Genomic DNA, 12,937 nt, shown 5'->3' with positions numbered 1-12,937 from the left:
GTGTGTGTGTGTGTGTGTGTCCGTCCGTCCGTCCCCAAGTACTATACTGAAATCCCTTAGAATTGGAATTGTTCCTAAGTGATCTAAATGCATTACCATGTTTCCCTCAAAGCTTCTCCATATGAAAACAATTTATAGTTGTGGTGAACTGGAGTTTCTGTTATTGGACAGAAGTAGCTCTGTATAGGAATGTGCTTTCCTCAGAATACAAATGCAAAGAGCTCCTCCTGCTCTATCTGTACTTTACTTTCTCTCTATCTGTATGGTACATGTGTGAGGCAAATGAATGTGTTTGTTCCTCAATAAAAAAAAAGGGGGGGGGAATGATTTGAATCATATAACTTTAATCATGCATTTCAGGAGACTTGATTTTAAGTCAAGTACTTAATCTTGGCTTTATAATTCTGCACTTGAAACTCTTGGAAAAACAAGTTCATTTTCAAAGCCTGCTCACCATTAAACATGCTGGCAACTGAATAGGGGTTATAGACTACCTGCGGTACTACTTCTGTTAACTAGGAGAATATATTACTCTGTTTCAACAATTATATTAATATGTATTAACTAATTTTTTTACTCTTTCTAGTATTATGAATGAATGTTTTTCTGCTTGTTTACTGCCTGACAATATTTTCCTGTGATTTTGGCCAGCCTGGCCTCAATTAAAATGCATTAAGAACCAACAGTTGGAAATCCTCTTACTTAAAGGCGAGCGTTTTAAACTCTGTTGGGGGAGGAATGAAGATACAGTTTTCAGCTAAGGAGTTAGGCTACGGCTGAAAACAAAGGAAAGGAAAGGTAGCAGCCATCAGGCAATCACCGGTATTTTCTAAGTGTGATGGGCAGAGGCACTTTCCATAGCCTGCCTCATCCTCCGTGGGAGCAGTGGCTCTCCCAAGTTCTTTATTTCTTTTAAGGTGCTCTGAGTGGAGTTCTTCCTGCCAAAAAGTGACAGCAGGTCTCTTTATTCGTATTTCATAGATTGGAAAACTTGCTTTTCCTCCAGGTTTTCTCTATTTGAAATCATTTGCAGCTTTGAAAGAACTTGCTTTTGAATTTAACAAGTCAAATAAATTCAAGTGAAGAAAACATTCTCTGTGCACCTGCAGAAGAAGCTGCTGCTGTGAAAGATTTCAATAAAGTTGTTCCAGGTGTCTAGCCAGCAGTTTCTTTGGGTTCAGGGAATTTTTTTTTACCTTCTTTCAAAAATGTGTAGCAAGCATGTACTGCTTTAATTTTTGCTAATGTTAGTCTGCTGTAGTGAAACTAAATTTAATGGCCTTATTTATATGTAAACACTACAGTATGCATGTTCATCTAAATTTTTAGGTTTTAATTTGATTTTAATATACATTTTAAAATATATAGCACAATATATATAATTTTTTTGTGGTCTTCAGGAAAACGAATTTCTATTAGATATAAGGTGCGGGTGGGTGGGGAGGAGAAATTAAGGCTGTAGATGGTTATAGTTTTATCCTCTGCTGTATAGGTCAGTTGCCATAACCAAACACTGCACTCTCTCTTCCTGCAGTCTACTGCATGCTCCCTGACAATAGGTGTAGGATGTCCTACAGCAAGCAGCCTGCAGGCACATTAATTATGCAAGCAGATTCATCTTTAAAGCTGGATCCTTAAAACAGCCTTATTATGGATTTCTCTAGAGAGATTAAAGAGCATATTCCACCCCTGCTTCCCTCCTCTTCTCCCTGCGCCCCCTCCCCCCGGAATAGTCAATTCCCACATGGTCCCTCAAATAGTAAAGGCAAACAACTTAATATAGAAAATGTTACCAGGAGCTCTTAAAGCTTACTAAACTTATCTATAACTCAAGATAACCTCTTTTAATGGCAGGTGTCTGCCATTCTTAATGATAGTGTTGTTAACACTTGTATTTTGTCTCCTTTTGTTGAATATTTGGAAACAATTATAGGGGCTCAACACTTGTATTTTGTTTCCTTTTGTTGAATATTTGGAAACAATTATAGGGGTTCAACCACTTGTTCATTGTTATGGGAGGAAGTCTGTAAGCTCAGAGAGGGGTGACAGTTTACTCGGTATATATGAGAGGTTAAGTCATTACAATTAAATAGTTATAACAGCTGAATATTTTAACATAAATAATTTGGTATAAATGCGCACAGCCTTAAAGTCGAAGGGAGCTATTTATACTTTTCTAAAAAAAAAAAAAAAAAAAAAAAAAAGAAAAGAAAAGGCTTTTAATAAAAATCATTTCAGCAGGTGTTTCAGGTAAGAGGTTGACTAAACTGTTTAAATTGAATTAGTGGGAAGGTTGGGGACATACAACATACACAGTTCAAAAATCATTGTACTGGAGCTATGAGATCTTCAATAACAATAGCACATCTCCAAAAATACTAAGAACCTCACTCCACTGGGAGAAAAAAACAACTGATTTCAAAATTATGTCACTTAATCAAATGACCTGAAAATTGTAGTAGAGCTTCCTTAAAATCTTGCAACTTTATAAAAGTAGAGAAATGGTTACCATGGGAAGAGTTGTGAAAGGTCCTAGAAAATTTTCTGTGCTGCAAAGCATTAAAAATTAGTTTATACAGTAATTTCAGGTTTGATTCTTACAGTCTCATTAGGAAGCTAGAATTTTTAAGTCTTTCAAAGTTCTATATGTATAAATTTAATGTAATATTTCATTTAGTTTATAAACAAAAGTACTTTTGAAAACTTTGTTCTGTTGTCTAGAAGTAATTCTATACACATTTAAGGAAAATGAGATGTTTTTGTTTTACTTGAATGTATTGCCTTCCTCATAGTAAAAGATTGAGATAATAGAACAAGAGAATATCAATAAATGCAATGAAAAAAATGCTTGGATGAGCACCAATCCTGTGGAAATAAATTATGACAGGCAAATAATAGTCAACCTGTGCTGCTTGCAGGAGGATTTTTTCCTTTGCACCTGGAGACTTTATTTCTGTGAGATGGATCACAGTCATTCATCAAACTAGCTCACACTGTTTAACCTTGGAATTAAAAAAGGGGGTTTTGAGAAGTTATGTTCTTCCATTAGTGTATGCTTTGACAATAGGACTTCTGAGAGCTTTAGTAAAGCAAAACATAAAATGATAGTGAGATAGCAGAATATATCTAATTTAAAAGCCTTTATGATCTGCCCAACAAATTATACTTAAATGGCTCTATCTTTTTAAAAAGAGATTTAGCCTTGTATTCGTAAAACTACATCAGCCTTCCACCATCAGAAGAGTTAACTCTAGAAACACTATTGTGTGGACTGGTTTATCTGTAAAATAGTTCAGGTTTCTGTTACCAATTTGTAAGACAAGTGGATACCAATATGGCATAAGGAGTATGATTTCAGTCAAAACTTTTGTACAGTAACAAAAGAGACAGGAAGGTATAGGCAGATGTTCATAAACCAGCTTTTTAAATGAACTTTTAGTTGCAAGCCTTACTTTATAGGCTTCATTTGCTATAATATGGTGGACTCTTTTGGTATGATCAAACATCAGATGAACAGTCAGTGTTCATTGTCTTGCTGTTATTAATTGTTATTTTTCTAGTCTTAATCTGGGAATGAATGCCCTGGTGTTAGTTACTGTTGTCTGTTCTGTTATTGTTCTGTTAATGTTATCCATTATTTTTGCTCTCAACTGATCTAACATGGACAGGGCAAGACTACAAGGACAGACTGTAACTGATAAATTTAGTTATCTAGAAGTCTTTCAGAACTATAAATGGCAAGATCTTTAGGCAAATCAGGACAGGATTCTAATGAATGGGTGTAAATAAAATTTGAAAAGTAACTAAAGTGCTGAAATCATGTAATTTTATTTTTTTTTCCTGATTTTAAATTGGATTTGTAATTCAAGAAGTCAACTGATATCTTGATATGTCATCACTGCTCTGACTAGTCATAATACAGAAACTTGAATCTCATTGTATAGAATAAATTACATAGGTTTTGGTTTTCTTTAAACACTGTCAAACTCTATCTCACGTTGAAGTTAAGTATTGAAGGGAATTATCGACAGCACTTTGTAAAATGCAACACTGATCCTGAGGGCAAAGCTTTTTAAAAAACAAGTGTTAGTTTCATAATAAAGCTTGCTTGTGTGTGTTACTAGGAAAGCAAACTTGCAGAATGAAGTACAAGATTAGCTATTACCATTTTAAGTTCTTATTTCATTTTTTTTGTATCAAGAAAAGATTTTTGTAAAGGATTTGTCCCTTAAGGTTTTTAGCAAGTTGCATGTCTTTCACTCTAATGAGATATGAAATTATGAATGAATTGAATCATGTCTGTGGCATAGCATTATTCAGTTTCCAACATATTTTTTTCATTTCACTTTATCCCAGAGGTCCATTTTCAGCTTTGAAACACTCAATATTGAATTGAGGATAAAGTGAGGGTACTATTTGCAGTTTCACAGATGCTGAAAGGCTAGAGTTGTAGAGAAAAATTCGTGTGGGATGGAAACCATCTTTGGAAATTCTAAAGCATCTGAAGTCTAGTATTTTTCTACGTTTGTTTTTTGCTGTGTGTGTGTGTGTGTGTGTTTTTTTCTCTTGCATGTGTGCATATACAAGAAACTTGGAAGAATTTTGTTCCTTATTAGTGGGTGCATGTAATATGAATGTCAGAACTGCTCTGAGCAGTGATCAACATGCAACTGCATTGCTCTGTGTATCCACGTTCACTTGTTAAATTAGGTGTTGTACTGTAAGGATAATCACTTTGCTTCATTAATGTGTATGTATAATACACTAGAATTCAAAATTTTGTCACAGTTAAAGTACACATAATGTGAAATTACTATAAGTTAATGTCTATGTCGCATTCTGGATATCTGTGAACAGTTTTGGCTTCCTTTTCTGCTTTCTCAATCCAAGGAACATGAGGCATCCTCTGTACCTTCAAGTCCATCCTGCTGAATTCATGAATGGGTTCCCTTTCTCTATGATGGAAGGCCCTTTTTTGGAAGGTTCCTCCTGAGTTGAAAGATGGAGACTTCTTTGGCCCTATGGGAGCTGTTCCACATGGTAATTAAGCATTTATCAATTTCTGAGGTAGCAGCCAGTTTGAAGATAAAGCAGCAAAAGTGCTGTTTTCTCCTTAAAGTACTTGGAGAAAATCATGATCTCTGAGTGAAAAGACATAACATAAATATGTGTCATAGTCAAATAACCTCTATTCTGAGAAGGCAGACCTGGTGTAATAGAAGAAAGCTCGTGTGTATATATGTCATTTTTCCTGTATAAAATAAATATTCTTTTCTACACCTTGATTTTTCAGCACTGCTATGCCCACCTTCCACACGCTTACATTTACAAGCCTTGATTAAAAACTTTAATTTCTGGGTTTGAACTCAGTGGTGCATATAGTGGACTTTAAAATTACTGTTCATACTCTTCCTCTCATATTTAAAATGTATATACAACACCTGTTATTTGTTTTAGCACCACATTCTTTCCAACCCCGTTTTCTACATGTCTGAGGAAAATCCTGACAACTTTGGGAATCTATAGCTTTCTATTGTAGAGGGTAAGTTTTAGGTAGACTAAATTGGCTGAGTGTCATCATGAAGAATGGGAATTTAACAAGGATGATACTCCCCACCCTAAGTTCTACAGGATAGACTTGCTTACAGATCTTTACAACAAAAATTATTTGTAGTGTTGCCACAGAGACACTGCTGCAAGAAAAACCTTTTCCTGTGGTAACTGAGACCTGTAGCTGGTAGTCTGAAAAGACAAGCTTCTGGAAATGGTTGGGGCTAATTGTGCTACCTTTGAAGGACATCACAGTGTGCTCAGCTAAAAAAGTTCATATAAGTAACTATTGCTTTAAATCACAGGAATGTCTGCTATAGGATCTCATTTTTCCGCAAGTAGACATGCGCAAGGACTCGGGTAAAAACTGGAGAGCTTTAACTGTGAATCAAAGTAGAGTAAGCCAGGAAGAACTAGAACTAGCATCAGCCCTACTTTTGTGCTGAAATAATGCTGGTTTTGCTTGATGCCTGATATAGCCCATTGAAAGTCTCCAAATCAGAATTTGGCAGCTCCTGACTGCTGAAGCAGTACCACCTGTCTAAAGTCATGTGGCCAACTTGAGAACAGCCTTTCCCCCCCCCCCCCTTTATTTTGTTAGCCTCTAAAGTTGTCAAATATCTGCCTAGCCATTTACTGTTTATCTACTTGGATCCTTGCATCTCTGACCAAAGAATCTTTGAAACTTATCAGAAGTTTTCTTGAAATCATCCAAGTTTTACTTATCTAATATGAGCAACTATTAGAAGAAAGTCTTGTGTTAGTAGTTGTTTATTAAAGGCCACGTATTAATTTACTGATACACTCAGCAGTAGTTTGTAGAGCTTTGAAATTTAGTCCTCCAAGGGAATAACTGCTTGGACAGCTGTGTTCATTAAGTTTGTTTAGGAGTAAATTAAATTTACATTAATTAGATATTCTAAAAGAGATGGGGGGAAAAATAGTTCCACTGTCCAAAGATTATGGTCCCTACCAGAGCTGTTACAGGTGATAGTTGATATTCTTACTTCAAATCACTTATGCATACATCAGGAATTCCACCTCTTATATACAAGCTGTTAAACTTGTTCCAGAATAGCAAATAACCTGGTAACTTTGGCTGTCATCTAGTAAGGCTGAGATCCTTGTTGAAGACTGCTTTGACTGTAGACCCTGTTACTCTGAACATTTTAGAGTGGGGATGTTGCTGTCAATGAAACTACCTCAAACACCTTATAGAAAAGACACCCCACCATCCCCCAAAAAAGCTTGATAAAACCCAGTTTTTCCTGGTGAAAATTATCTCAAGTATGTTCCCATTAAATGTTTGCTTTAGTTGGAATTTTCCTTATAAAACCTTCTTGGTTTTGTCAGAGAACTCCTAACTAGCTCAAGAGCGGAGCTGTTTCTATGCCAAGTAATATCCCAGTAGTATTAGAGACAGACACCATGATAAATGGTACTCTTTCACAGAAGCAGAGAGAGATCATTTCGACCATTTTTAAAATCTCGGAGTTTATTTCTGATCGAATACAATAACCTATTAAACCCCATTACTGTTTCAAGGCTGGAAGCTGTAGACAACTTCAATTAAAGGCAAAACTTTTCTCCTATGCTGTTATCTCTGCCAGTAAATGTACTGTTCAGTATTGTTACTTTATATGGCTTCTATTAAATATAGAAAGTGGCTGGACAGCCTTTATAACCAAACTTTCTAAGCCATTTATGGTTTTCTTTGTTTTTTAGAACTAAAACTTCTGTAAAATCAGACTTTAAAAAATGACTGCATTACAAGTACTTTCAAAAATGTGTCTAATACATGAGAGAGAGTATAGGTTCTGGAAATTATGGAAAGAGAAAAGAATTATTCTGACCATGCTTTTTTTGACCATTGTTTTGGGAGATGTGAGTTGTTGTCCCCCTGCTCCCCCCCAGTTTTAACTGATTTATTTCTTATCTTTTGAGCAGTGAAGAGCACCTTAGAACTTATGTGATCCTGCCAATAAGATCCAGAGCAAACTGTGGCCAAGAGCTGTGGTAGTCTGAGCCTTATTTTTCAGTCTTCTTACAAAGGCCCTCTTAAATTGCAGATCTTTTAAACAGTCCATGAGCTGCTAGCAAACTAGTTCTGCTATGTTTTGAACATACTCATCTGCAGGCAGGTTAGGTAAACTGTTTCAGTACTCTAATAGCATCACAAATATTAAATATTGTTGAACCTAAGTAGCTCTTAATAATAAAATGGCTAGTTTAAATGCCATACATGGTTTTAGAAACAGTTAAGATACTTTAAAAATAATTGCTTATTTGGCAGGTCGCTTGTGGGCAGACTGCATTTTGCTAAAATGTATCTTGCCATTGCTATATTATACAACAGTTTGACTCTAATTTGGGCTTTGTTTATCAGACTTTGGGAAAACCTATTTATAAAGACAAAACTGTTGTAATAAATGTGTTCAGTGAGCTGTCCTCAGAAATGCACTGAGTTGGGGCTATAGCAAGATATTCCTGCTGAGCACTTTTACCTCACTTGTACTGGGAAAATCTGTCAAAGGGAAACGTTGTTCCTAGATTTCTGTATTCCTTACTATAGACTAAAACTACTTTTCAGCGTAAGAGCACTTTAATTGAAAGTAGATAGATATGCTAGCTTAATTGGTTTCTCTCATATTCTCACATTTAAAAAACAGAAATTTTAAATATTTTCCTTGACCTTCCTGTTTATTCTATAGATACATTAAAATGAAATGCAACAGTGCAATATTAAAAACTTAAACTTGCCACAGTAATAAAGAGAAGTTTCTCTAAGAGTTGATCCCATAATCATGTCATAATCTATCATGCGATTGTGTTATATGTCTGCTGACTGACAAATCAGTACGTTACTTCGGCCCAATTGCTGTTGCTGTTGTAACACATACATGTGAAAAAACAGTGCTGATACGTCACATACTTACTTGTGTATTAAATACACATGCACACAGACCTCTTTCCCCTCTCTTCCCCACCTAAATATAGTGATTTGATTGATCCTAATCCTGTTCAGATTGCTTAGCTTTTTTAGTGTATGTGGTTATCAACTAGATAGTCATGCCATCCAAGCTATCCAATCAGATAGTTTCAGGCTATAGATTTCCTGTTTTTTGAGGGGAGGGAGGGAAGTTGTTTTTCTTTCTATTTTCTGTAAAAAAAAAAAAGAAAAATGTAAAAGCTATCAACCTTATCAGAAGATTTTATTTGTTAGTCTTTCTTGCTTGTGCTCTTTAGCAGTTACAGTGAAGTCATGCTAGAAAGAATGCAACCATATAAATTACTGGTTTTCAAGCAGTCCCTTTGCAATACATGCTTTTTCCCATGTTAACTCATCAGCGCTGAGTATTCATACTTTTCAATCCAAGTGCAAATGCATTCTGTATTAGCACTTCTGCCTTGAAGAAATCTGTGCTACTGACAGCAGAGGATTAATATCTAGAACTGTTGTTATGAGCAAGTAATATTGCACAGAATTTTTAAGTCTGAAATGCTATTTATGAGCTTACAGTTTTCCATCAAACAGGTTCTAGGAAAATATCAATTATGGCACTTTTAGGTAATGCGTACAAAAAAGTTAACAACACAGTAAATTAAACTAGATATTTATATAACCATGAACAATGAGAGTCTACAATATAGGATTATGCAGGATTTTACATGAAACAGATCATTAAACTTACTATACTGTTGCAGTTGATGGGAAAATAAATAGTTGGTTTGTATTTACAGGTTCAATTTCATGAATCAAACTACTGTATGAATTTCCAAAATTGTAGATAAAAGAATTTCTGGCATATATATCCTTAAATTGGATGTCTAGACAGCAAGAGATGTATTTCCTTTTAGTAAAGAAAGCTGAATTTTCTCTAAATCTATATTAGATAGTTTTCAGGCAGATGAGATGTGAATCCGCTGTTTCAGAAAAGTTAATAGGAGTTTGAGTTGCATAACCACTTGTGTGCAGAGGCCCTATATATATAAACCCTTTCCTTCCTGAACTATAGTACTATCCGAATTACATAAAAACAAGAAATGCTTTTTGCCTGGAAGCAGCCGTCATAATGCCTGCTTGCGTTTTAGTTATGGGAAGTATTAAATACATTTTGCAAGAAACCAGCAAAAGCTAATTTTATTTTTAGGTGATGTTTATGTATATGGCTAAATATATTATGTCAGTAGAATCACGGTCTGTGATTTGAAACCTGGCTGCTGAAAAGTTTTAATTTGGGGCCAGTCTACTAGCATTTCAGGATTTTTGTTTGTTTTATTGTTTTAAAATATTCCTTGTTCCTGTTGACATAGACCTCATTCCATTCAATTCATAGCATTATTTCAATAGTTTACTGAAAGATAGAGATATGTTTTAAAGTTAGAGAGTGATAGCCTAATGTTATAATATTTTAATACTCAATTTTTCTGTACACATGTGCCACCAGCGTGTGTGTGCGTATATATATATATTTTGCTATTTCAGGTGCAAAAGTAGTACAGTATCCCATGCCAGTACATTATGCAGTGTTCAGTTAAATTAACATCCATTGCCATTTTTAAAATACTCTTCATACCGTTATTTAGATGTAGTTTTAAATATCAGGGTAAAGCCTGTAAAGCTCTCTCCTCACATCAGAAAAACAAGCAATTTGCCTACATGACTTAAATCTGAATCTGCTTTTTTTTTTTAAACTTAAACATTAATTTGAAGTTAGTTAACTGTTGTAATGTCATTGCAACTTTGCAAAACTTGTACCTTCAGAAACATCTCTAAACTTGTTCATTGTTTAAAGTGTATGTGATCCTGTTTGTTCAAATCTTAGCCTCAGTGCCAACAGTCCATCTATCTTATATTAAATTTGAAATGATTTCAGTGGAATCGACTGTAGTTGTTACCCAGAATCCTTACAAGCATACAGTGATATTTCATGAAGTGCAGCAGACCTGCTATCCAAGTTTAAGATGTGTTCTTGTTGTGATTAATGATTTTTTTTCCTCAGTCTTTAATATATACAGTCCCTCATCACTATTCAAATTCTTTTGCTTTGCTACCTTGATGGCTGTCATGTTATATAAACCAAAGAAACTGAAGAAAGTTGGGCTTTTTGTTTCATTTTGTTTTTTGCCCTTTAACTAACTTGCCTTCTGCCAAGTCCCTGCAGGGCATCCTGTCTTCCAAGCCAAATGATTGTAGAGTTGTAAAATGTCCCTGATTTCCACACAACCCTCCCCACTATGGAACCTTGGAAAGAAGATAAAGTGCAAGGTTAATCTTAAGCAAACCTTATTTTTTAAGTTGTAGTTGTGTACCTATTACATTGGATACTTGGAGGCATAGAAACAGAGAGGAAATAGTGTGTCTGTTGGTGAATGTGTGAATGGCAAAGTTCATGGCATGTATCATCTTTAAAACCACATTTATTCAAGAGGTTGATGGTAATTGACATGATGCAGACTCAAAAATGTAGGTGCATGCATTTTATACCCTTAGGAAAAAACAGTTTTGTGATAATACTGCAATTAAAGCCCAAATCCACAAAAATAGTGTAGGTGCTTTGGTCCTATCGAAATGGAACGTAGAGTGTTTAAATAGCTTGGTGGACTTGGCCCAAAGTGGTTTCTTCATAGATTTAGGTAGCTGCATTATGGTATGATAAGAATTTTCCAGTATGATTGCCTTAAGTGAGGTTATGATGAAAATACAGACATTCTGAGAAATTCCACCGCTGTAAATTGACTATACTTGAAAAGCTTTTGGAAGCCATGGCGATGGAAGCTAGATGAAATCTTGAGACTGAGAGGTGTCAAAGACTGCTATAGCTGCTTTATAAGTCTGCTTATAAAGACCTGTCTTCCTTCCCCCCCCCCCCCCCCCCCCCCCCCCCGCCAGCCGTAGTTCACTTAACAGTTTTCAGGCCATCACTTGAGAGAAGAGCCTTTTAGATTAAGCTGGTAATTCTGTTCCCTTAATAGGTGTGCTTTGAACAAATGCGTGTTGCAGCTTTCAATCATGTATCTCCTTGCTGGTGCCATGAAGCAAAAGTGGGGAAGGAAAACTTCACATGTTCTAGGAAGTTTTCTGGAAAGGGAAGGGAAGAAGTGGGCAGGATGAAGAGGGTGGTAGGAAATGGGTGAGAGCCTGCATGAGAATGTCTTTGTATTTATACTGTATGTTTCTTTTCATTTCAGATTTCAGGAGGGGGAGGTAAGGTGTGATTCTCTACATTGAGGCTGATCTTAAGACTATGTAGATGTTAGAACCAGCATTAGGATTTGTGGTTTCATGACTCTCAGTAAGGACAGAGTGGGAAACAGTTAAGGCAGTAAATTAATCTTTTTTACTATTCTGGCAACTGTAGTATAGGTGTTACAGTGAAGTGCTTTACCCATATGATGATACTGATTAGTACTTCTGTAATGTCTGTGCAAACACTATAAAAGCCGTTAAGGCCTTGTAAATCTTCTCCATTACTTTGAAACTTTTCAGACCGAAGGAAAAAATATGGTTTGTTAGTGCTTCGTTGAGGTTGTCTGTATCATTTGGTTTGCCCAAAAGTTGCATGTATTGCGTCGTCCCAGGATCTTAGCTGACTGGTCTGGTGGATTTTCCTGCCTTTAGAGGCTTGGAGCTCATTCTAAAATGTCCATGGTGGTTTGTAGTTAGTGCATTGGTATTTCTTTATCCTTTGTATTATATATGTACAGAAGTAATTTATGAGCAATATGCATAATATATAGTGGTAAACAAGAATCTAGAATGCCTTAATTTTTTTTTCTAACTTTTTCTAACTTGCAGAGGGCAAGGATGGAAAACTATAATTATGCCAAAAAAACCTGTTGAGGTTATGGTTACAGTACAGTGCTGAGAGGAAGATTACTTTGCCACTGTGCACATAATGCCCATCTTGTACAGAAAGCAGATTTGTGTTTTTTACTGTCTTAGTGTTTGGAAGTAGAAATAAATCACTGTGGGGGGTAATAGGTTATTATGTGATGGCTGACCTGCAGTAACCAGTGATGTGCATGCCCTGGAAATAAGCCAGCTAGAATTATCACAAGTGTGCAGAGACTTAAGGGAGTTCATATGTATGCATTCCAGAGATTGTCTGATGCCTCTAATAATTCTCTGTGGTAACTGCTTTTTTTCTGAGGCTTCAGAAGGGCTACCTTTATTTTCTGGTTTTGCTTTCCTTTTTGTTAAATTCCATTAGCACAAATACTTCACAAGCTTTAGATTATAGGACTTCATCTTGAAGATGATGTATGAAAGTGTATGGTAACTCTTATATGTGAAAATATTTTTCAATCAGTAGTCTCCAGAAAATACAAGTGACACTTCTTGCACTTACAGTTTTGGGAGGAATTTATCTATCTCAGACTGTTT

General features: G+C 35.7%; 1 protein-coding gene across 5 annotated transcripts in view; it reads left to right on the top strand.

Moving 5' to 3' along the window:
- The window catches only part of GMDS (GDP-mannose 4,6-dehydratase), a 433,675-nt gene that overhangs the window by 23,987 nt on the left and 396,751 nt on the right, over positions 1-12,937 (top strand). Inside the window, exon 1 of one of the 5 annotated variants that reach the window (XM_064507108.1) lies at positions 4,987-5,040. The exons of the other annotated variants lie outside the window; for them this stretch is intronic. Within the exon in view, the coding sequence (XP_064363178.1) occupies positions 5,002-5,040 (39 nt within the window). The 5' untranslated portion in view covers positions 4,987-5,001. Of the gene's footprint in view, positions 1-4,986; positions 5,041-12,937 lie in introns of those variants that run through there. 5 annotated transcript variants of the gene reach the window in all.

Source organism: Dromaius novaehollandiae, chromosome 2 (assembly GCF_036370855.1).
Source record: "Dromaius novaehollandiae isolate bDroNov1 chromosome 2, bDroNov1.hap1, whole genome shotgun sequence".
NCBI classification, from domain to species: domain Eukaryota; kingdom Metazoa; phylum Chordata; class Aves; order Casuariiformes; family Dromaiidae; genus Dromaius; species Dromaius novaehollandiae.
Note: the sequence above shows the minus strand (reverse complement) of the source record. Positions and strands in the feature narration are given on the sequence as shown.